Raw genomic sequence first — 26,831 nt, 5'->3', positions numbered from 1 at the left:
CAAGTTACATCTTAGATAAAGCCACATCCAAATCATTTTCAAGTTCTTTTGGAGGATGACTACCAAGCTTATAGTCAGTCATAAGTGTAAACTTCCGACTGAGATGGGCATTTATAAGGATAACATTAAATGTGATGTTTAGCCTGTGAAAATACTTACTTTTCTGTCACCTTTGGTTTTATTACCTTCATGTGATAGTGCATGAAAGAGTTAACTATATGTTTAAATATAAAAGAAAAAAGAAACAGTTGTTAAACCTTCTCATCGTATTAAGGAGGAGGAAGAATCTATTTTTCCACAAGTTACCACCACGAAGGATTGTCACATGCTGAGTCAAAATGTTCTTGAGAAACAAGAGAGAGAGGGTAATTACTATGTTCATCTGAATCTAAAGAGATCTCCCCTTGTATTAAAGCCCTATGCTCTTCTAAATATAAATGTGATAGTGCTCAGTACACTAACTTTCTTTTGTGATATCTTCTGACCTTCTGAACCACCTTCTTTTGTGGTATCACCCGACCTTCTTGAACCTAAGTCTTCAGATTCAATGGTCATTGCTAAACTAGATCTAATCGTGGTCAAGTGATGAAAAAAGTTCTGATCTGATGTCTTCAAACCGTTCTGAGTCTAAGCCTCTACATTCATCTAAGCTTAACATTGACTTTGTTTCAGAATTGAATCAATCAACAAATGAAAATAATGATGTGAAATCTAATGACTTAACAAGTAAATTGCTTGAGGGGATGCTAATGAGTCTTATAGTAATGACCACAGGAATGTGCTTGTGACTGGTAAAATCATTAATACGATCACCATGACGGATAGGTTTCCAATCCCTAAATTTAAGGATTATTTGATAAGTTACTTGACTCAAATTCGGTTTTCAAAACTAATCTTCGTATTGGGTGTGATGACTAAAACGCTGGACAAAGTGATGAATGGAACATTCTCATAAAGCTGTTCATACACTTTGGCGTGAATAATAGCCAAAACTAAAGGACTTGCAAGAGAAAATAAGAGACGTATTGCATTTCAAATTAGAGAATTAGAGAGCTTACATTTCTCCTTGCAATGGAAAACATCTCATTGATCCTTGCAGCACCACTTTTTTCACTATCTGTAAACTCTGCACCGGAAGCAAAAACAAAAGGCATCCCGCTTTCCTTTGCAAGTGTTCGTGCAAACAGTGTTTTGCCTGTCCCAGGAGGTCCAGAAAGAAGCACACCCTGCCATAAGACAAAAGTAAAAGACTTTTAAATCACCAATCTTCAGCTTCATGTAAGACTCCAATATTACTATTTGATGAAATTAGAGAATGTTAACCCGAACAAACTGCACTTCTCTTTCATAGTATTGCATGGGATTCCCCATATAAATCATCAGCTCATCAAGAAGATCCCAAACATCACCTCCTAACACCACTTCTTTGTGCATGGATTTTGTTTCACCAACATCGCCAACTGGCTGGATGAGTACAAAAAGTAGCGATATTTAAAGAAGCTCAATGACAAACATACAAGGGAAAATTATTGGAAAATTAAAATTTTACCAGGATGAAATTTTCTGCATAAGCCATATCGAATAATTGGTTGTACTTCTTGTAAAGAAACCGTTTAGAAGTTATGTTGAGAAGCATAACAGATTCCCTAATTAGCCACAGAATCAGTATCCCAGGCACCAATGAGATCACGACTTTCATAAAATAATGGATCTGCCGCTTCTGAAGGAGATCAACTTCAACTCCAGAGCTCGAGATTGACTCAAACAAGTGGGGATCGAGAGGAATATCAACCTGCAAATAAGAGTTAATATCAACAAACTAGGATATGTCATTCAGTTTTCAGTACTGATAAAAATTAGACATTAAACTTACAATATATTCTAATGGAAAACCTTCTTTCATTGTTACATACAATCTTTTCAGATCTTCTGTGAATACAACAGCAGCAACCTGTTAAAAGAACCCAGAGATTCATAAATGCCTGCGTAAGATTTAGATGCAGGACAGAAGTATAAAGAAATAATTAAATAATAAAAAACTTTCAGTCAATGTTTTGAGAATATAATAATTTTACTTCTTACACTATTGAAAAATTAAATATATTGACACATATATTTGCACAAAGATTGAATACATCTGTGCACAGCGCATGACCACAATAATGTGAAGGAATTAAAATTTAATAGATTTTCAAATAACTTACTCAAACAGAAAACGAAAGCGGGAAAAGATTTGTATGCAAGGAAGCAAGAACAACGAAAAATTCTTCCCACAAGGAGGGAATCAAATTAAACAACTGTTTACCTCAGAGCAATCAAGTTTCTGAAGAAAATATGTGTAAGGAAGTTTAGGACGATATAGCCACCATCTCTTTGATATCCAGAGAGCTCTAGCACCTTGTGGATTTTTTACTTTGTCAAGAACATCCTTTCGAAGGCTGTTTTCTACCTCTTTCATGTCGAATTCAACTACATACTTGGCATTTAATGAAGCTAACTGCTCTGATAGCTTATCCTTTTCCAAGATCTCCTTCCATGTATTAAGCCTTTCATGCCATGTTCCGCTTTTTCGTTCAATTTGACCTATCAAAATATGGCATAACTGGCCATTATGTTACAAAGAGATACAGTAACCAAAACCACCAAAAACTTCATTTTCAGTTACAATAATAATCAAAGATTAGCCTTAGAGTTAAATTTGCGATCCCTTAATGAGCTAATCCCAAGAAATTTAATCTACAAGATGCTTACTGCTTGAGAGCAAAAGGAAAGAAGGTGTGAGGAAAGAAGCTAAACCTCCATGGAAAGGGGTAAAATTTGCAGGAATATGGAGCATCTGACTTGCACACGGAACATCGGATATTCAATGATTGACCCACCTCATTCTACAAGTTGCTAGAAAGCGCAAATTTCCTGGAAACCTTATGGGCTGAAGTACATGGGCTTTATCCCAACACAAATATCTTGGAGCCCCACCAAAACTGGATGAAATGATCTTTAGCACATAGGATGCAACATTTTGTGCACTATTCTACTGCTTTTTAATATTTTTTGGAGGATGCCTTATTTTCCATGTTTATAACTATCTCTCTCGCTTTCTATAAAAAACCTCCTTTTCTCTAAAATGATATAGAAATTTTCCTCAATTTAAAATAAAACAGCCATGCTAGAATAATAAACCATCGTAATACTGTGGTATTTCTCTTGTTATTAGAATACATGATATTTATAGGAAGACCTATGAATAAGAACAAAAAAACTAAGAGTAGACCCATGAGGATAGAATAATCAACTAGCAGATATTGTGTTATGTGTAGCAATAAAGCAAAGACCCATAGCATCTATTCCTTTTATGTTACAGTAGCTTGGTATTTTTGGACACGGTTATTTAATATATTTGTCTTGGGTTATACCTCCCTCTTTGGAGTGTTTCATGTAGTCCTACTTTTATGAAGAGAGCTTAAAGAAAAGTGGCTAAGCTCCTTTGGCAAGGTGCTTCGGTTGCCGATTTGTGGACATATGCTTGAGAAGAATCAAAAGGTTTTTCAAGAGTGTCCACTCCCAATCCAATTTATAGGAGAAAACCAAAATTTTCTCCACATTATGGATGAAGGGTAATGGAGATTTGCAGATATCTATACTTCCATTCTTCATAGGAATTATGATCCAATAATAGATTGACCTACAGGGTATAATTGCGTTTTTATAATTTGTTTTTTTGTTCAGAGCTCTTCTATGTAAAGATTCCAGGAGGCTATCTTATTCTTAGTTGATGTAATTTATTTCCTATTACTCTTTATAAAACTTTTTTTTCTATCAAAAAGAAAAACTAAGAGTAGAGCTTAACTAGTATGGAATATCGACTTTATGGACCATACTGTGGGAACCACCTTACTATTTTGTAATGGATTTTTCTTGTAGGATAGAACATATTATATATTAAAAGGGCAACAAGGGGGTGTAATCCATGTAAAAAGATTACATAGAGAAAAGATGAAAAGGATCAACAATATCTACACCATCCACCCCATGATGACCCTTGTATAACATACAAAGGTCTATACCAATGGTCCTTGATAGAGGCAAAAGAAGAAGATGAATTCTCAAAAGCTCTATAGGTCCTCCTTTTTCAAGAGACTCAAAAAATGTAGTTCCTCTCTTTTCAAGTTACTCAAAAAATGGAGAAAGGAAAGAGGGACAAGAATTTTTTCTGATGCTTGGACGTAGAAACACCATTGTTTTGTAACTCATAGCTTACTAAGTCATTGAGGATCCAAGTTAAATTAGATAATTAGGAGTTGAATTCTAAAGCCTTTTAACTATCAAGCATCATATAAAAAAGTGGTCTGGAGATTCATAGGCTATTTAGACATAAGACATTTTTTTTAAAATAAAAGATATAAAGTATTGTATTAACAGAGTACCAAAACAGGAGTACCACCTATGTACAAAAGATTTACAAAAGAGTTAAAGTTTCAATGACATTCCCAAAATTTATATCGCTAATAATGTCATGACTTAACAATATGCTCTCAAAAGAATGTAACCATTTATCTCTAATGCTATATAGGCTGCAAACTCTACCCTCAAAAGCTCTTAAGTTCCGTTCTTTCCAGATAAACTCATAAAACAGTTAAAGGAATAATGTTTACAAAGTTTCTTTTTACATATAGCCCATCCCAAGCCCAAATTTCCTCATGGACTGAGCCCGTCATCACCCATTGAATCCCTAACAACCCATAGATCACACACTAAAGGTCCCAAACCACAGGGCACCAAAGCAGTAGATGATTACAGGACTCCTCAGCCATCAAACACATATAACACCCGTTCACAAAAATCTGACCTCTAGCTCTGAGTTTATCAATTGTGAGAATCTTCTCCCAACAGGCTTCCCACGCAAAGAAAGCGACCCTCTGAGCGATATTCGTTTTCCAGATTTGTTTGTAAAGGAAGTTCCAATGAACCACCGTAATATCCTTCATTAAGAAGTTGTAGTAGGAACTAATCAAGAATCTTTCAGACTCCTAATTTGCAAACAAATTTTCAGGAGATGAAGAGATTTGTTGTGAATATAACACCTTAAAAATCTCCGCATAATTACTGTTTTCCCAATCATTTAAGTTTCTTACAACTTTAATGTCCCAAATTACATTACCATTGATCATTGATACGCATCTTCAATGACCATGTTCGTCGATTAGGCAATAGAAAAGATCCTCAAAAAATAATTTTTGAGACTACCCCTCTCCAGCCACTCGTTAGTCCAAAATTTGATTTTATTACCTTTCCTCAGCTTATATTGTGAGCACAGACTGAATTGGAGCCAAAGAGATAAGATTTTCTGCCATAAGCCTCTGTCATGCGGAGTAGAGAGTCTACTTCTCATAATCGTATTAGGATCACCCCAACGAGCCTCCACAATCCTCCTCCACAACCTTTTATCCTTAATCATGTACTTCCACAACCATTTGTCAAGTAGAGCATCATTCATTTTCACCATAGATTTAATGCCAAGTCCACCCAAACAATGGGGTTTTTTAATATCCTCCCACATTATCAAATGGTACTTGCATTTCCCGTCAACATCCCTCCAAAGGAAGCGGCATTGAATTGTTTCTAGTCTCTCGGCCACCTTTGTTGGTATCAAAAGAGTAGAAAGATAATAGATCGGAAGGTTAACCAAAGTGCTTTTGATTAAAGTATATCTATCACCCTTTGAGAGGAAGTTACGCTTCCACCCTGCAAGTTCTCTCTCAAATAATTCCACAATTGGTTCCCAAGAAGTAGTGTCTTTATATTTAACCCCTAGAGATATATCCAATTACTTCATGGAGAACCTACCCGCTTTACACCTAAGCACCCTAGCAAACAGCTTAGCCTCCCCTTCCCGCCAATCATGGCCAACTCAGATTTATCGAGATTAATTTTTAAACCGGATACAACCTAAAAGCAAATGAGAACACATCTCAAATTCAGCAAGCACCTCGCATCCGATTGACAAAATTTGCGCATATCGTCCGCGAAGAATAGGTGAGACACCTGAACCTCGTGATTCTTTTTACCTACCACGATCCCCTTCACTAACTGAAGATCAACAGCCCTGGTTAAGAGGTCATTATGTTAAACAATAATGGTGAAAGGGGATCACCCTATCTTAGACCTTTGGATGCATCAAAGAATTTGGATGTACCACCATTCATGAACACCGCAAACATAGAGGTGGATATGCAATGCTTCATCCAGCCTTGCCATCTCTGCCTGAAACCTAACTTACTAAGCATTTAACCCACAAAGTTTCAATTGACATTGTCATATGTTTTCTCCATATCCAATTTACACAATAGGCTGTCCTTGCCCCTAACAATAAGGTCATCCATGGATTCATTAGCAGTCATTACGGCATCCAGAATTTGTCTGCCTTCCACGAACGCATGCTGACATTCCCCAATCACCTCGCTAAGCACCCTAGATAGTCTCATGGCCAACACTTTAGCAATCAACTTATAAATGCATCCCACTAAACTCATTGGTCTGAAATCATTGAACTCTTTGGGATGAGTGCAATGAATGTGGAGTTCAGAGATCTAACAAATTTTTTAGTTCTATAGAAGTCCTTAAAAACACTCATTACATCATCTTTCAGTAAGTACCAAAATGTTTGAAGGAGCTTTGTTGCCGCCATAGGATTTTAAGCATCCCCCCACTTCTTTCAGAGAGAATTCCTCCTCCAACGTATATACTGGAGCTAGCTTCAAAAATTCTTTTGAACTCCAAGCCATCAAGGGTAGACCTACAGCAAGTCTCCTCATTGTAGAGCATTAATAAGTGTTGCCTGGCTGCCTCCCTTAACTCCTCATTGCCCAAGATCATCTTATCCCCACACCAAATTTCACCAATGAAGTTGCAATCTCTTCTATAGGTGGCCAGGGCGTGAAAATATTTTGTATTACGATCGCCCTCCGCAATCCACCTTTCCCTGAATTTCTGTCTCTACAATATTTCCTCGTCTTTCAGAGTCGAGGCCATTTATAACTTTGGTTCAACCCTCCTCTCGCGCTCAACATCATTAAGCCCACCACTCTCCTCTTTTGAGTCAAGCTCATTGATCTTACCCATAATATAATCAAACTTAACCGCTTTCTTCTCGCTCCCCATCTTAGACCATCCTTTGATGTCATTTTTCAATACCCTCAACTTAAAAGCAATCCTAAAATTTAAACACCCACTAAAATCATAACTTTTCCATTTTTCTTCAACCATAGATCAAAAATTGTTATTCCCTAACCACTTCTTGTCAAATCTGAATGGGACAGGACCCCATTGGACATCAGCAATCACGCATATAGGGAAGTGATCAGAGGTGGGCCTAGGTAGGGTTTTTTGAAAGACCCCAAGAAGTTGCGTCATAAAACTAGCTGATACTAAAAATCTGTCAATCATCAATCTGCTCATTCAATTGGACCAGGTCCACTGACCTCCAAATAAAGAGAGATCAATAACCTCAAGTCTGTACACCTCATCTTTAAATTTATCCATCTCAAAAGTCGAGATATTGTTTCCACTACGTTCCCCCTTTCCTAAGACCATATTAAAGTCATCGCCGACAATCCAGTTGCCACCCCATTTCATTTTACACTTGCCTAGTTCTTTTCAAAGGATATGTTTTTCCTCTCTACTTCCTTTGTAATAAACACCCGTGAACGCTCAAGTGAATCCACCTCTACAATTCTTAAATAGACAAGAGACCGAGCATTCCCCTTTTATGACATCCTTGCATTTCACAAAATTTTTATTCCACAGGATGACAATGCCACTTGCCGAACCCTTTGCAGGAATGCCATGTCATCTCAAATTTTTGATGCCCCAATGCCCCTTGATCACTTTCTCGATGTAATTATCAATTTTGGTTTCCTGTAAACAGACGACTGAAGGATTCTATTTTCGAAAACAACCTCTAAGGAAAAGCCTCTTACATTGGTTGTTTATGCCCCTAACATTCCAAGAGACAATATTTCCAATCATTGACGTAACAACTCCAATTCCTCACTCATCCTATCCTCCTTCCTTTTACGATCATAGTTGATAGAGGATTCTAATCTTTTAAGCTCTCTAGAAATATAACTACCTTGTTTTTTCTTCTCTTTTAAATCGGATTGACCCTTCTTTTTTGCCAGCAATTTCCTTTTTTTCCAATTTAGATAAAAATAGCAGAGAAATAGATTCCACACCTTCAAGAGAAATTTCCATAGTTTTTCTGAATTTCTGAATGTTCTGCAATACCCAAGTAGAGCAGCCGTCTTCAACTCCATCCACCGCATTAACCCCTTCTAAACTTAACTTCAGAATCTCCTCAATTTCTGGATTAGGGAAAGTAACTAAAGCTTGACCTTCCTCTTCAACCAACACCATCTACATATTCTTATCCAGAAAATAGTTGCCATGGGATTTAGAACTGAAAAAACCATCATCAACACTTACCTCTTCTTTAGATGATGCAACAGACCGAAAGTCATCATCTTCACATTCCTCCAATCTCCCATTACCGGTTTCGTCGTCCAAATCACATACATTTTTCACCTTCTTCGTTCAGTCACTCAAATGCAAGCCACCAATACTCCGTTCGGGGCAAACAGACGCGTCGGGACTTGATTTCGCACCTAAGGGTTCTCCTCGGGTCGAGTTGAAAACGCCCTGCTCCGGACCATCAGAAAGACCCAGCCCTAAAGCATCTTCCTCCTTCCTAAACGGATCAGCATGCCATTTTTCCTTTTCCTTCCAAGTGAACTTTCTCTTCTTTAACAACCCACTTCTTTTGAATTTCTTTGTTTTCTCTTAGCCCAGTAACACTGGGTTATCCTTTCCAACTGGCCTATCATTACTAACCCTAATATTATGTCTGAAATTCCTTTTCTGCCCCTCTTTTCTACGAGTGTGAGTAGCCAGGTCAGAGCCGCCCGTTTTCATATTCGGAATCATCTGTCCTACCCGAAAACTCCTTCCCCCAACAGATCGGAGAGCAGCCGCATAGGATTGAAAGTTCCCGAATCCAACATTGAATGGGATCGGAGAAGCACAGTGAGGACAGTTAATGGTAACGTTTCAAGAGGAATCCGGGTGTCTTGCGTTTGGTGCAGGATCTGAGAAGTTTGATTTTGTGTTTCGTGGTTCACTTTTTGGCGGCTTAATCAGTTTATTTGCGAGTTCGCAGCCACCACCAGCTTCCACCATCCTTTCCATTGGACGTCAGGCAGAAAGACAATCCGCTTCGTGTTTCGATTGCTTTGGACCGTCAATGCAAGAAACTCACCTCTTCTGTTCTTCCATGCGCAAGCCACAGCTCATAGTTGTTCTTCACCAGGTGTTTCACCCAAGTTCCCAGCTTTCTGCTCCACCAAAACTCGTTAAGCCCTTCCAGGAACCATCTAAACTCGTCTCATTCAAGAAATACCAATCTTCTGAATCCTCTCCCATTTTCGCAGACTCGCAAACATTCTGTGTTTCTTCCTTCACAGATCAAGTCGAATGCTTTATTCTCAATGTAGAGATATCGTCTGCCAAGCGAGCTCATAAGAATAGCCCCGCCTATCCGGCCGAAATCGGCCAGAAATAGCCGTTACAAGCAAAGTATTTCAAGAGAGTTTAGAGAGAGAGACAGTTTAGAGAGAAAAAGAGCCGTTACAAGACATGTATGATTTTATCACACCTCAATGCTTATTTAGACACAAGAACATTGGTTCACCAAGATTTTGGCACTCTTCATTACATTGTCAATTGTTAAAATTTCTGTCGTACCCCCTCCCAGAAGACCTATATAAGATTTAGTCAATTTCTCTAACACTTCCCATCAAGTCTAAGTTAAAAAAGCTGAAGTTTGTTAGAAAAAAAAAAAAAGAAAAAACCAAAACTAGCACCCTTGTGGCTTGACAGAATTCACAAAATGCTTGCGATAAAACCAGTAAGTTCAAAAAAATTATTACAATAAGATTGGCAAGTTCCACAAATTGCAAATCAATGAGCTCAATCAGGTATTAACTTATTACTTGTCCTCAACAACTAGACATTGTATCCACCAACAGCAGCTATAGACCTCACATGAACCACAACCATAAACCTTACCAACAACTTGCTACCAATTTCAACAAACAACAAATCAAAAACTTATTCTTTACGGCAAAAAGCCTTTTATTGCCAGTGAACAACAAGCTCTAAGAGTTCACAACTTTCAGGGGCAACTAGTGATGCAAAATAAGAATATCCTATAATATATATATGTTTTACTCTTATGAGATGTTCATTTAACTATAATTTTATCTATTATTAAGAATATTTAGTTTTATGTACTTCCTTTTCTTCCTTTCTTAATAAGACTTCTTTTTCTATAAAAAAAAAAAACTAGGAACATTTAGCTTAAGGAACTGCTAAAAATAGACTTATTAAGCTCAACATTTTATTCCTGAGTCAGTTAAAATTTTTATTTTGTTATTGTTTTTCTATCTAAGAATTTGTCATATTAAGCAATGTAAAATCCCTATATATACATGAGTGAGTAATTATTATTTAACACATTGCTTATGAATAAAAATATTTTATTTTCTCTCATTCAATGGAGTTCTTTTTAACCCTGTTATCGTGGTTGTTGTTAATTTATGTTATTATACCTTGGATTTATGTTTTCTTTTATTTAATTATTTTACTTTTTTATAGAAAAAGAAAAAAAAACAATGCAGAGAGCAAGACATCCTCCTCAAAGAATTAGATCAGATACAATGAAAAGAAATACATGAATGAAAATACTCTAACATACAAAAATAATAGGTTCTTAGATTCAATGAAGCTCTTAGATTGGCTATCTAATAGTATTTCTAATAACTTTCGATCCATAATCCAAAGAAATGCAACTCTATCCCACAACTCATGAAAAGAAGAATAATAGTCATCAAAACTTACGCGGATCCTTTCCAGCCAAATCACCCATAATCCTACAAATATCACCCCTTGCCATTGGAGCTTGGCTCCCTTCCAAAACCCTACTTCACGATTACATGAACCCATAAGCCCTCTACCATGGGGGATGATCCAATATAGATGATGTTGAACAAATTAGGGTTAATTTGTCTACTAATAAGAAATTGGAAAAAAAACCTAGATATCACATCTAGGGTTCTCAAACATCATATATAAAGGCTGATTAAATCACATAATAAATTATGAGAAAATATCAAAAAATTATTATTGAATACTTAGATGAGTAATAAATGAAATCACAAAACTATTTATAATAATTTCTAAGTAACTTTTCCTAATTAAAATTAAACTAGGAAACAATAATTTAATAAAATTAAGAATATTGATCCTAATACAAATAAAAAATTATACTAATAAAAATAAACTCCTAACTCTAGTAAAACTCTTAAATAATAAACTAAAAATACTCCCACAATAAATAAAATCTTATCATGATTATGTGCCATCTACTCTGCCCAAGAAGGGTGGCTCGACTCCGTCAAGTTGAAATCATAGAATCTGGCATGTATAATAAAGTTTTAGCCTCTTGAGAATAGATAATAACGCTAGTGTCTAAGAGCTTGGATGATGGTACAAATTTTTTGTCGTATGTGGTATACCTATGTTTTGCATCATTAGGCTTCTGAAAGTAGACATTTGATGTCTTTCTTGACAAGTATGCTACCACTACCTACTTGAAACGCATCACAAGTCACTTCAAGTATCTTGGAGAACTCTAGAAGACATAATACTAGTGCTTCTGTCAATTTCTTCTTGATGATCTCAAAAGCTCTAAAAGCTATTTCAATCCAAGCAAATTTCCCATTCTTTGTGCAGTTCGGAATGAGTGTCATTATAGCACTACAATCTTCAATAAAACTTCAGTAAAAAGATGCCAACCCATGGAAACTTTGCGCTTCATGTAAGATCTTGGGAGTTGGCCATTCTTGGATAGCTTTTAATCCTTTGGAAGAGACAACAAATCCCAAAATACAATACTTATTCTCATAAATACACATTTTTTCATGTTAATATAGAAATTCTCTTGCCGGGACATTCTTATAACTTGTTGCAAATAAAAGATGTGCTCTACCTTAGATTTACTGACAATAAGAATATTATCAAAATAGACAACATAAAATCTCTCATTAAAAGCTTGGAAGACTTGATTCATGTAGCGCAAAAAGGTACTTAGGAAATTAGACAGTCCAAATGAGATGACTAACCACTTATACAAGCCATCTATTACTTTGAATGTTGTTCTCCATTCATCCCCTATTCATATGTGGATTTGGTGATCTCAGCTCTTAACTCTATCTTGGAAATGTATTTCAAGCCTAACATGAGATGTAACATATCATTAAGACGAGGTATGAAAAATCTATTCTTGATGGTAATCTTGTCGATTACACGACTATCAACACCCATGCTCCAGGTCCTATCTTTTTTGGGTGTGAATAATGTCAGCATAGCTCATGAGCTTAAACTTTCTTATCATACCTTTATACAGTAATTCATCAACTTGTCGCTTAAGCTTAGCACATTCACTTGGATTCGTATGATATGATGATAAGTTAGGCAATTGAGATCCCATAAGTAAGTCAATCGCATGTTGAATGCAATGAGGTTGAGGAAGTTCATTTGGCAGGTCTAGTGAAGCAATATTAGAATAGTCAGACAATACACTAGTCACTTCTGGTCGTAGTGTTTTTTTGAACAAAGTATTTGTTCCTTTACCTCACGACTATCTATAACATAAACAAATTTTCATTCTTTACTTTCGACTTCAAACTGCCTCCTTGACAAAAATGGAATTGTTTCTTTTTATCAACTGTTGCAATTTTTTTAATCTTCTTGGCTTTGAATTTTCTGATATCTTTTGTGTTTATGGATTCTAAGAGAAGTCTCTTTTTCCCATGGAAAAGGAATATTTATTTTTCCTTCCCTTATGGTGTACATTGTGATCATATACCGAAGGGCGACCAAGGATAATATGAATTACTTGCATGCGAACAATATCACATATGATTATCTTTATACTTATCACATTGGAGAAAGACAAGACATTGTTGAGTTACAGGAATTGTTGTGTCATCAATCCATGCTACCTTGCATGGTTGTAGATGTCATTTTGTTGGAAGATTGAGATGTGCTCTATGGTTGAAGCCGCTACTACATTCATGCAACTCCCCCCTGTCAATAATGAACTTTTTGCCTTTTGGTCCACAAATAACAAGGGTTTTGGTAATACGACGACAATCTTCTTCCTCAACTTTAGGTGTTCCAAGAATACAGCAAACAATAGACACAAGGAAAGGATCCACTCAACAGTCATCATCAGTTAAGTCATCATCATCAAGGGAAACATCACCCTCTCTATCTACTCTGTTATCTACTTCATCTTCCTCCATTCCAACACACAAGTCATTTTTCTTAGAGCATTGATAACCCATATGGTCTGGCCTCCCACATCTGAAGCAAACTATTTTGTTGCCACTTGTATTGGGAATTGATTTTTTCCCGAGGTAAAGCTCATTGTGCAGAACCTGCTCATACATCATAATTTATTCCAGAGTTCCTCCCAGGGAGTTTTAAGTTTCTTCGCAGTTGAAAATTTCAAAGGCAGCGGCTATTGGGAGCTTCTGCCAGCAAGTGTGGCAGTTTCTGGTGGAGCTTTGCAACGGGGCTTCAGGGATCTGTTGATTGGGCCTTTCTGTAGCTGGTGGTGATGGCAGTGTCGACACTGCCATCACCACCTCCAGCAAGTGATTAGTGAATGGTGCTGGCGGTTGTTCTAGGATTTTTTATTTTTTTTTAGATGGATTTAGGACTGTTTTAAATGTAGTATTTTGAGAATATGGGTGTATGATACTTTTAACTCTAATACCAAATTGATGTGGTACAAATTAGGGTTCATTTGCCTCCTAAGAAATTGGGGAAAAAAATTAGATATCATATCTAGGTTTCTTACACATCACATCTAAAGGTTGATTGAATCACACAATTAATTATGAAATTCTCAAAAAATTATTATTGAATATTTGAATGATTAATAAATGAAATTATAAAGTTGTTTTATAATAATTTTTTAGTACCTTTTCCTACATAGAATTACATTGAGAAATAGTAATCTAATATAATTAAGAATACTAGTCCTTTGTTTCAAAAAAAAAAATTAAAAATACTAATCCTAATACAAAAAGAAAACGATACTAATAAAATAAACTCCTAACTCTAATAAGATTCTTAAATAATAAACTAAAAATACTCCAACGCTAAATGAAATCCTATAATTGCTTGCGCCATCAGTAGACCAAATAGATCAATGATCTTGGTCCACAACTTTGATGCATATCACAATGGTAAAAAAAAGATGTGCAGGGTTCTATGCTTGTACATCCTCCTCATTTAACTATTGAACTTCTACGCACTCTCGACCAAGTAAAATATTGTTTATCATGCCAAGAACCAACCAAATCCCTTAGGGAAACACTCTGTCTATTACTAAAACCCGCAGTTAGATGATCTACTTCTCAACTACTCAAATATTTATGTACAACTTGAATTTTCTTATTGCATATGTGAACAAACTGAAATAATTCACCATATTTCTTATGATGGTACATAGATGAATAAGATTCTTGAGTTGACTGTTTCTACACTGGAAATCTTAAATGATAGCACTAGGTAATCACATGTCTAGGAAATCTTAATTCATTAAAGGGTTGCAAGATGTGGCTGTGACTAGTGATGTTGAATCTTGATTGTAAGGGATTCATTATGGACACGTTCAAGCACTTCCTGAAGTCTATTCAATCTTTATGCAAGGCTCTTCTCTCATAAATAGACATAACTATAACTACCCCTTTACAAGAAAGCAATTACATCTCTGTAAAGCTGTTGTCTCTACTCCATACAGTATTCAAAGAGATTACAGAAACTTTTGCCAATTGTTCAAAGGTTAGTGAGGAGAGTCTTGAAATTTGTAAAGTGTATTTTGTGAAAATATTTATATCTTGTCCCAATTGTCTAGCACAAATGAAAGGTTGCCCTTGATGATCACAAGCTGTTTTTCTAGTTAACCACATAGGAAGAGACGGCAAGGAAAATATTTTATTGTTTTTCTGGATAAAAGAAAATTCTCTACTATTTCCTAATAAACTATGTAAAAAGTGTTCCTACCTCTAACAAGCAAGAAACAGAAGTATTTTGAGAATGTTGAATGAACATAAGGCAAATACAAAGCTCAAATCAACGACATCTACATGCATATAAACCTGAAATGCCCAACTCTTCACCAAGTTCCTTCTTTTCTTCAAAATCTAGTTTTGCATCCTTATCTATAATTTGCTTCATATTTTCCTCGAGAGGCTCTGGATCATCGTCCCATGCATTTTCTCCAACATAAGAACTATCATGAATAAGTGTTCCATCAGGTCCTTCAACAAATTTCTTCAACTTCAGGCCCTTGGGGGTTGTCTTCCTCCATATACTCTTCTTGAACCTGTCATTCTTCATAAAGTCAATGCACTCTGAAATATCAAATCAAAACAAATTTCCTAGAAAGCAAAATCCAAGTGAAAAAGAATACATTTTCTAATAGTGCATCTTCTGTGCCTGGATTTTATACGAAAGAACTTTTAACGTTTTATATCCACCGTATATCTCTTCTATCATATATGCTCAGCAGAATATTCCACATATTTTTTAATGCTAAATACTAAATAATCGATTGATAACTCATCAACTTTTTTTATAGAAAACTAGATATATTAGATAAAGAAAAAAGGAATACATTCTATAGGAAGACAACCTATTATCCAGTAAAGAAAAAAGGAAAACATGCCAAAATAGGAAAAACAAAAAGAAAAACGTAAGGAATCAATATAATATAATAACAAAATCACTCTTAAACATAGAAAGAGGAATTCCCCTGACAATCTTGCACTTTAGTCCAAAGACAAGCTAAGAACACAATCTTGTCCCACACATTAATAACAGAACAGAATTGCTGATTAAAAATTTTTGAGTTGTTTCTTTCAAACCAGGGGGGAAAAAAAAGCAATCGAGAAATCATTTGGGCTTGGGCTTTTTCATCAGCGAACTCCTAAACAGCTGTCTTAATTTCATCCTCCTTAAGAGGTCTCTCTTTGTAATTAGCTTTTAAATCACGGATGGGACACCCATGCCACAACCTCAAGAAAAGACCTACTGTCATCCTCACATAGTTTACAAAAAATATAATTATTTCCTCTTCAACAAAAAAAGTATCCTTCATGATTCTTTTTTTTAATGTAAAAGGTAAAATTATATTAAAGAATCAAAGGTACCAAGGGGGTACTGCACATGTACAAAATATTTACATATTAGTCAAGGTATCAACTATATACCCAAAATCTTACATCCCATAAATGTCATGCCCTATCCAAAGAGACCCAAAATAATGAAACCACTTATCCCTTAATTTATAAATTTCTTTTTCCATCCCATAAAAAAACCTACTATTTCTCTCTTTCTAGATTGCCCAAAAAATAATAAAATGAATGAGTTCAACATTTTTTTTTCTTTTTACATAAGCTTTCACAAGCTCATATCTCATCCTTAACCAACTCTGCAATAACCCAAAAAATCCCTAGCAAACTATACACCATAGACCATAAACTATATACCACCTGGGCACCAAAGCAGTATGTGGTTATAAGATTCTGCTACATTCTTGCACAAGTAGCATCTATTCAGCCAGGTTCTGCCTCTTCTCATCAGTTTATCAATTGTCAAAATACATTCTCTACCTGCTTCCCACGCCAAAAAGAAAAAAACAATTCTATGTGGTGCTTTAGTCTTCCATACTTGCTTGTCAGAAAAAGATGCTCTCCCCCCTCTGCATTCTCTCTAGTGGTCAAATAATTACACAAAGATCTCATTGTGAAAGATTCATTCTTGCTCAGTTTCCACACAAGCTAATCACCATTTGGATTCAGTTGAACATTGGCCAGGAGCTGAAGTAATGCTTCATATTTTTCAACCTCCCAGTCATTCAGATTTTTTGTCACACTAACCATCCACTCCCTTCTGGAGTTATCACCCTCAGTCGTGTCCATCACAACAAGTCCTTTAATTGAGCAATGGCAAAGATCTGTGGGAATCGATCCTTCAGGCGACCCTCGCCCAACCAATTATCACGCCAAAAGAGAACCTTATCCCCTCTATCCACCTTCCAGGACACACAATCATGAAATAGCTGCCTCCTATCCCAAATGCTCTTCCATAGCCCTTCCATATGGTCTTCCCAAATTTTTGGACAAGACCCCCCTCTCCTCCACCTGAACCCCACCGAACATCCACCACCCTCTTCCAAAAGATATTCACCTTAGATACCTCCGAATCCATTTTTCTTGAAGTGTTATATTCATCTCAATTAAAAATCTCACCCCCAGATCCCCTCTCTCAAAAGGTAACTTCACCTCACTTCACTAAATAATACCCACCTCCTACTTCCCTTCATATCACCCCATAGGAAATGGCTCCGACCTGACTCCAACCTCTTTCCAACCCTCATGAGGATAGTTAAGACATACAAGTAATAAATGGGAAGGTTTGAGATTTTTAATAAGAGTGAGTCTACCCCCTTTGAACGAAAAAGTTTTCTTCCAACCTGCCAATCTTTTCTCAAATTTACCAATAACTGGCTCCCATAGACTCTCATCTTTGTATTTAGAGCCTAAAGGAATCTAAGATATATTATGGGCAACTTAGCTAATTTATAACCCAGAACCCCAACAAAACTATCATCATCTTTGTTGACACCAAAGACCACCATCTCAGATTTAGAAAGGTTAATTTCAACCCAGTTACTGCTTGAAAGCATAGCAGAATACATCTCAAATTCAACAGTATCCCCAACTCAGCATGACTGAATATCAAAATATCATCAACAACTAAAAGGTGTGATATCTTAATCTTGATTAGCATCTCTCCCAATCTGAATGCCTCTCAGCGAACCAACTTCCTTTACCTTCTCGATTAACTTATGCAGAATCTCCATAACAATAATGAACAACAATGAGGATAGTAGGTCGCCTTGTCTCAAACTCAAAGAGACTTGAAAAAAGAGGACAAACCTTTCACCATCACAGCGAATAAAGGTGAAGTAATACATATGAGTATCAATCTCCTCCATATTTACCCAAAACCAAGCCTACCCAGCATATAATAAACAAAGTCCTAACTTACATGATCATAAGTTTTTTCATGTCAAGCTTACAAAGGGCCCCTAAGAGGTATTACTGATCAAATCATCCACCATTTCAGAAGTCACCATAACAGTATCCAAGATCAATCTCCCTTCCACAAAAGCATGTTAACTCTCACCAATAACCTGACCCAATACCTCGGTCATTCTCTAGCCAAAACCTTCGCAATTAACTTATAAATATATCCCACTAAACTGATAGATCTGCACTCATTATTGTGTTACCTCCTTCAACTTTTGTTATACGCATTAAGAAAGTGGAGTTCAACGATTTCACGAAAGTCTCAACCTTGTGGAATTCATTAAATACATCGATTAGATCTTAATTAATAATAGGCCAAAACTCTTGAAGAAAATTCATATTAAAATCATCTTACCATGGGGCTTTCTCCCCATTGCAATCCTTACAACCCTTAAGTATTTCATTTTTAGAAAATTCCTTCTCAAGTTCGATCCTGCTAGCTTCATCTAAAGTCTTAACCGGAGTCCATCATGGGTTGCGCGTGCAGGTCTGTGTCCGCGTGTCGTGTGGCATGCATGCGCATCATCTATGCGCTTGCTTGTGCGTGCTGCATGTCTTCCTTCTCGTATAGCTGTAAACTCGAGTGTAATTATCCTGCGGAAATCCTGATTACCAAAGAATACCTCCTTGGTGCGGAATTGCATCATTGGAATTAAATTTGAGCCTTCTAGGATCACAGCAGACAGCTACGCTGATTAGTCCATGTCCACTTTCCTCCAGTCAGAGGCAAATCCACCAGGTCTAGATTTTCCAAGGTGATCTTGAATTCCTCAACCAAGACTCTGGAAATAGTCTCGCTGGTTCTTTCCCCTCTCCTCAAAACCATATTAAAAATCCTTGTCCACAATCCACCTCCCTCCCCACTTCCTCTTACTCTTCCCTTACTCCCTCCACAATGCCTCCTTTTCATTGTAATTGCATCTACAGTAGACACTAGTAAAAACCCACTCCTCCCCACCCTTGCTATTTTTCATTAAACAGGATACGGTGATCTCATCCGCCAAGCACTCTCCACATTTGAATTTTCTCCTTCCTCCGTATAACAATAATACCATTGGTTGATACAATAACAGGTAACTTAATGCATCCTACTTTTTTTACTCTCCACAAACTCTGGATGACCCTCTCATTCACATCTTCCATCTTTGTTTCTTGTAAACATACTATATCTGGCCTCCATCCATTCAAATATCCCTTAATTGTTTGTCTTTTCTTCCTACATTACTTCCTCTAACATTCCATGAAATGATTTTGTTGACATTTACATTTTTAAATATTTTTCCAGCTCCCTCCACTTTTCTTGTCCCTCCTCCCCCTACTATCATAATTAATTGATATTTTCCAATCTTTCTAACTCCCTTATGCCTAGTTTCCCTTGCTTCCTTTTTTCTATTATCATTGGTTCTTCTCCTATCTTTTTTTCCTTTCTTCTCCTTTCAATCTCTACAAACAATTGATACAACTGATACATCTAATCTTCCAACTAGTCAGAAGTCACTCTCCTCTCTCACCACCAACTACTTTTGGTCATCCCCTCTCACCACTATGGCCATTTCATCCTTCTTCTCCCTTCTTTGTCTTTAGCCATCTCACCATTCCTCCTTTCTCTCTCTTCCGGTACCTCCGTCGCACGAACCACCCGAAACTCCTCTTCCTTCTGCTCAGACTGTGCATCCTCAGCAACGTCAACCACATTCATTACCTCCGTTTCTGACACATTCGCATCAGTTTCTCTTTCCTCTTCTTCTTTCTTTCAGTTGCTTCTCCTTCTTCGTTCATCACATACACCTTGGAGTGTTCTTGCGATATTGGGTCAAGGATCTGGGCCGGGCTTTTCACCACGGGCCTCCAGACCCATTTGATCCTTGGGCTCTTCCTTCTTTTGGGCATCCTACTCGGTCTAGGTATGTCAACCCATTTGCCTTTCTATCCCCAAGTGTACTTCCGGCCCATGCTTGGCTCATTTCTACTTCTACCCCTATTTCGTGTTTTCTCTAGCCTATCCGACTCCCTTAGATCAAAACGACTACCCAATCTTGCTTCTGATCAAACAAACCCTTGCCCCATTTTTTCCCAATTTGAAATTCAAAAACCATCCGACCCGACTCTGTACCAGATCTCGTCTTCTCAACCTGACTCCCCTCAACTTCTCTGTGTAACACTGTACAACATACGACTTCTCAACTTCATACCATATTTCCCCTTAACGATGAGGGCATCTGAAGCAATTTTCTTTTGCATAATCTCCTTTTTCCCTTCCTCCTAATCAGCCACCGCCGCTTCCTCTAGTTTTGGTGTGTCTAGATTCGCTATTGGTCTCTCCACCAGCTCAAGCACCACGTGCATCAAATTCCGCCATCTAGCGACTTCGATCCCTTCTGGAATGAAGAGAGTTTGACCGACTTGCCTTTCTCTTCCGTCAATACCAAGAAACACCGACTTTTGTTTCTTCCTAAGGCAAACCACAATTTGTGGTTTTCCTCTAATCTATTTTTACCCCACATTCTCCCACCCTTCCTCCAGTAAAAATCCTCCAGAGAGTCCATCAACCAATTCACGTCACCTTCCTCCAACAAGATTGAAATTCTGAATCCTTTCCTGTTTTCACTTATCGACATCTCATCATCCTTCTTTCTTTCGTATACCACGTCGAAATTAAAGAACTAGGCAAGTTAAAGAATTTTTTGAGAATTGTAATTGTTTGCTCTAAATTTAAAATTTTTATTTCTCAACAAAAATATATTCATGATCTGTTAAAGGACACCGGCAAGCTAGCATGCAAACCAATTAGCAATCTTACTGATCCTAATCACAAACTCTAGGTAGATAAGATACGTCAGTCTAACAAGGAAATGTATCAGAAAATTAGTTGAGAGATTAATCTACATATCCTACATGAGACCAAACATCGTTTATGCAATAAATATTATAAGTCAATTTATGCACAATCTAAAAGTACACTTACAAGCAGCTTATTAAAATACTGCAATACTTCAAAGGATCACCAAACATAGGAATTATATTCAAGAAGAATAAAAAATTGCTTCTACAAGTCTATACTGATACAGATTACACAGAGTCAATTATCGACAGAAGATCTACTACATGCTACTGTACCTTCCTTGAAAGCAACCTAATCATCTTATGAAATAAAGATCAAATGCAGAATCAGAGTTTCATGCAATAGTACAAGGACTATGTAAACCATCATGGATAAAAAGAATTTCGGAATATCTTAGAATTAAGTGAAAAAATCCTATGTGGTTATATTATGATAACAAGTAGGTCATAAGCATTGTTCACAATCTTATGCAACACGATTGGACCAAAAACATTAAGATCAACAGATATTTTATCAAAGAAAAACTCGACAGCAGTCTAATATACACTCCATAGATACCCACCAATACTCAACTAGCAGATGTATTAACTAAAGACGTAAGCAATCAAGCATTTCAAACTCTTATTGGTAAGTTGGGAATAGACACCATTTACTCTAAAGCTTGAAAAGTGTTAAAGAGGAAGTAAGTTATGTTAAAGAGGAAATAAATTAAGTTACAGGGTATAAGTATAAATTACTCCCTTTTATAATTAATTGTAATTAATTTTTTATTTTCTTTTTTGTCCGAGAAGAACTGCATATATAGAGATGTAATATCTAATAGAATACACATCAAATTACTGTTAACAGTTTTTTTCATATGAAAAGAAATGAAGAAAAAATATTTCAAAACTAGCACGAGCATTTCCACCAAATAATTTCATATAATTATATTGAAAGGACATTATCCACCAAATTAAACTTTGAATTTGGCATATAACAATTGCAAAAGGTAAAAAGAACATTTACTTTCTAATATTACTTGGAGAGGGCTCAGGTATCAATGCCTCCATATAAGCCTCTGTTAATTCTTTTCTTTCTCGAGCTAATTGAGGAGCTCGAGCTGCAACATAAACTCTTCGACAACAAAATATCACAACAAAAGCATAAAGAACCAAGACGCCAATTCGTTTGGGTTCCCAATTCTTGATATCCTGATAATATTAAGAGTTGTATCATGAATTAGGTGACAAGCGAATGTCTATATTGAGTTATTAAGAAAGACATGTAATATTACTACCAAACACAAAGGTCAAGAGAAAAAAAAATCTATATTTTACCATGTATTTCTCTATTTTTTTCTTGATAGAAAAAGAAATATTATCAAAATAAAAATAGAAGTACAAAGGGAGAGCATATGTTGCCTCTATAAATAAAGACCATATGCAGAAGATCAAAAAAAGGACAAATGAATATGTAAAATAAACTTCCAATTGCTTTGCATAATTGACAAAAGAACCCCAAAGAAAAACTAACTCAAAAAAAGCCATGCAAATCATTCTAATTCAAAAATAAAATATGCAAGTTTAACATGATAATTAAAGATAATGGCACCATGTTCCAGCACCAAAGCTTAACACTCAACAACAATGGCACTCTTCCATGACACTCAATGCTCCATATTCTTCATAGAATCCCTCAAATAGGATAAGAAAATCACATCAAGAATAGGAAAAATACAAGACTCCCCAAACAGTGCAATATTGTTATTTCAAAGTTGTAAAGCCACCCCATGATGAATTGGCCGATGGTTATTTGCCTCTTGTGTTAAAGAACACATCACACAAGTGTCAAATTTTAAGAGTAATAGGATAAATGATTTATGCGAAGAAAGCTTTTAGCAGCGAGAAGTAAATTAGACAAAAAGGACTTCTCATCACCACATCCTCCTACAACGAGGAAATGAGTCCAACAATTAAATGGTTGCCTTTTATCTATTTTGTAAAGGAACTGGGAAGGCGGTCTTATACTAAAATCAGCCACCTTTAATTTTAGTTTCTCCCTTGTTTTTGTTTCCTTTTGTGTGAGGATACCTTATCCCCATTCTTTATACTCTCTTTCCTTCTCAATAGTATCTTTTCATAAAAATTTACTAGACAATTGGAAGATTTTATTTGAGTTTTGGACTTCACCAAACAATTGCTTCACAAGACATTCTTCCATGTCATCCCCAATACATTCTTCTAGATATACTTTTTCATAGAAAAAGAAGTATTATTAAGATTAGAAAGATATAATTACAAAATAAAGAATAAAACGTCCTCCAAATTGTCTAAAAGAAAAAAGAATAAGACATCCCATAGGATGGAGTCGATTTTTGTACTTTTCTGGCATTGTGATTTTTTTAAGAGGATGTCTCATCCTTTGATTTTGTTATTCTTTCCCCTCTCCGATTAATAAAGCTTCTTCTCTATCAAAAAAATATATATGGCATGAAAACCATGCACGCAACAAGCGTACATGCAAATCCACAAAGGTTCAAAAATTATAGCCCCTAGTTTCCATGTAATATGGAGAATGTGATGTCAAAAAGATTCCCATGAGCCTTGGCCAAGAGAGATGCCAAAAAAGTCATATATCTCATATATCTACACCTAATGAAAAGCGATCTTCAAAAACTCTATGGTTCCTCTCTAGCAAAATCATTGCTCCTCATCAAAGAGGTCATGCTCCCTTCCCCACTCCAAAGCCCTAGAGAGTGTAACTCAAGAAACACTCCACAAGTGGCAAACAACCTTGTCCAAAATTGCCATGCCATATCACACTACAAGAAAACACGACGGTGTGTCTCACCACAACTTCGTACAAGAAAGATTGGGTTAAAGAGCACAATTCAGCTTTATACATTTGCAACAGCTCATTTATGTTGAGCCTGTTAAGAGATGCAATACATACAAACACCTTAATTTTTATAGGAACTTGAAGTTTCCAGAACACATTCTTCTAGATATTGACTACACTAAATGCCAAAATTTGCCACTTTCATCAATTTTATTTCTCTTGTTTGGTCTCCTTAGTCCATCATGCAAAACTTATGCAAGTGCTCAAAAAAACCATGCATTTGACATGAATTTTCACTCCTTAGCACTGTCAAGCCTACTTAAGCAAACTCCATGAGCTGATTCATAGTGGTCAATCTGATATGATGAAATCCAGTATTTTGACTTGGAATATATTCATACCACAACATTATGTTTGTTTATTCAAAAAAAAAAAAAAAAAAAACCTACATTGATGAAACTGGAATCCTTACATGTTTTAAAAATTAGAATAATGCTTTTGGTTCAAACTTATTCTATTCTCATTCAATTCCTATGTCCTACTTACTTCTTATATATAGTTAATTATAATTTTTCCGTTTAGTATATAATTAAATCAACTTCACCCACAATCATAAATTTATGTTCTCATCATTACAAAAAACTTAGACATGAAATTGATTTGAAATCAAAATATTATCTTCATTCAAATTTCTGTCATAATTGTACTGTTATTGTCACTTCACAGAATTAGGATTCCCAATCAAACTGAACTAAAGAATAGAAGCTTTTATTTTTTATCTCCTCCTTTCCCTACACTTGACATGCAACCAAACATAAAATGAACCCAACAGTCTCGAAGTGCATAGGAAATCTTACCTTCCAACGCTCCCAACGATTCCAATTCACAAACTCTTGCATAGACTTATCCACCTTCACGTTAGCCTCCTCCAAGTCAAAACCAGTTTCCTTCTTCACAGACTCGCGGAGTTTCAACCAGAACCGTTCCACGCCATGTCGAAAAGACGCAGCCAAGCTCGGCCAAGAAAACCCATCAACTCCACCTTGATTTGCAGAAGAATGAATTCTAAAGATGATTTTTTTGGGGGCATTTCCACGTCTGCGCCTTAAGGGTAACTGATAAGGAGTGAAAGCAAGAGGTTTTCGTCTGAGCGAGGTTGAAGAGAAAATAAATGGTGGTGGTCTGGATGAAACAACAATGTCCATTTCTGGTGTATACAACTTGAGTATTTTACTCGGGAATCTACTGCAACATGCGGAGATTCTGTGACTGTTGACTGTCACTCAACATCCAAGCAGTTCGTAGCCTATTTTGAGGGTTTTGGAGGTTTATCTGAATTCCCCGCTGCTTATAGTCTCCGGCAAGAAAATCTAACAGCTAATTCTGTATCTTTTGTAATTAGGAAAATTAAATTTTATATTTTATTCTTTTAAAAACTAGTACTTTTTTAATTAATTATATTTAATTTTAAATAAATTACAAACAAAAATACAATTTAACTCGTTTATTATACATTAAAAAATATAGTAGAATATAAAAATATAATTGAAAATTTTATGCGTGAATTTTTTAAAAAAATAATAATTTTTAAATATGAAACTAGAATTAGCGTGTTGGTATGTTTATCATATTACACAATTAATAAGCGTTTAAATCTTTTTTAATTAATTTAAATATATTTATTTATTTAAATTTTTAAAATATAAAAATAAAAGTTAAGTAATATTCAAAATCTTTAAAATACAAAAATATAATCAATGTGATAGTACATATAATAGTATAGAGATCAAAATATTATAAATTTCTCTAAATATATTATTTAATTAGTTAATAAAAATATTAATTAAATAATAATTAATTAATTAATAAGACAAATTTATTATTTAATCGGGCCCAATTCACATAGGTGGATCAAGCCTAATTATGTTAATAAATTTAATTTTTATAAAATTTTAATTAAATAGTGGGTTCAAGAAGATACGAACACCATTCAATTTATTGTACAATTTTTTAAAGTCCAACCACTTATAATTCCTATAAATAGAGGTCTATATCAACATGTAAAAAGAGTTCTCAAAAGCAACCAAAAATTAAAGGAAATCATCAAAGCAAGAGCAAGTTTTATCCTTCACTAAGTTTCCTTTCCAAGAGCAAGAACAAGAGAGCAAAGGAAGAGACACTCCTATAACAAAACCTCCAAGAAAACAAATGATCTCCATAACCATTGAAATTTTAGTTAAACTATTATTGGACTGAAACATTGATTGTAACATATATATATATATAATTATGTTTGATAATTGTTCCACTAAAAATGTCGTGTTTGATATTTTTATAAAAAACAATTCATAAAAGTTCTCTTATTTTTTGTGATAGATTTTTCTATATGTGAGATTATATCATCTATTAAATTCGATAGTCAGTGATGGTTTAAATGTCATTAAGGAGGGGATTAGTAAAATTAATAAAAGTGCTTCATATTGAATAACGTCATAAAAAAATAAAAATTTTAAATAGCAGCTTGATAATTAAATATTTTATGTAGAAAATAATTATCTCTTGATTATAAAACTATGTGAAATTCTACTTACTTGATGCTTAGCACTGCATTAGCCTATAAGGAAGTATTTTATGGATTCCAACAATATGAACAAAGTTAGAACATTTTGCATAATGAGGATGAATGTAAATTAGCTGAAATTATTTGTCCATACTTGAAAGTTTCTATATTGTGATCAAGTTGTTTATAAAAATAAATATATTACCACTAATTTTTATTTTCAAAAGTGTGTGAGATTATAATGACTTTATCTCGATGACTTTTGAGTTCAAATAAAATGATAAAAGAACTAACAACAATAATGTTCGAAAAATATAAAAAGCATTAG

At 35.4% G+C, this 26,831-nt stretch overlaps 1 protein-coding gene across 4 annotated transcripts in view; it reads right to left on the bottom strand.

Moving 5' to 3' along the window:
* FTSH12 (FTSH protease 12) overlaps nucleotides 1–25,324 on the bottom strand; it is a 74,911-nt gene extending 49,587 nt beyond the window's left edge. For 3 of the 4 annotated variants that reach the window (XM_088213437.1, XM_088213439.1, XM_088213440.1), the window contains exons 1-8: nucleotides 24,801–25,324; nucleotides 22,132–22,316; nucleotides 15,273–15,511; nucleotides 2,306–2,583; nucleotides 1,874–1,951; nucleotides 1,550–1,792; nucleotides 1,324–1,464; nucleotides 1,059–1,226 (exon numbers count right to left, since the gene is read on the bottom strand). In XM_088213437.1, coding sequence (XP_088069563.1) covers nucleotides 1,059–1,226; nucleotides 1,324–1,464; nucleotides 1,550–1,792; nucleotides 1,874–1,951; nucleotides 2,306–2,583; nucleotides 15,273–15,511; nucleotides 22,132–22,316; nucleotides 24,801–25,148 — 1,680 coding nt within the window. In that variant the 5' untranslated portion in view covers nucleotides 25,149–25,324. The remainder of the gene's footprint in view (nucleotides 1–1,058; nucleotides 1,227–1,323; nucleotides 1,465–1,549; nucleotides 1,793–1,873; nucleotides 1,952–2,305; nucleotides 2,584–15,272; nucleotides 15,512–22,131; nucleotides 22,317–24,800) is intronic. The other variant, XM_088213438.1, reaches the window with a different exon arrangement.
* Nucleotides 25,325–26,831: the final 1,507 nt, after the last annotated feature.

The sequence above is a fragment of the Carica papaya genome, chromosome 2 (assembly GCF_054855325.1).
Source record: "Carica papaya isolate Zhongbai chromosome 2, ASM5485532v1, whole genome shotgun sequence".
Lineage (NCBI taxonomy): Eukaryota > Viridiplantae > Streptophyta > Magnoliopsida > Brassicales > Caricaceae > Carica > Carica papaya.
Note: the sequence above shows the minus strand (reverse complement) of the source record. Positions and strands in the feature narration are given on the sequence as shown.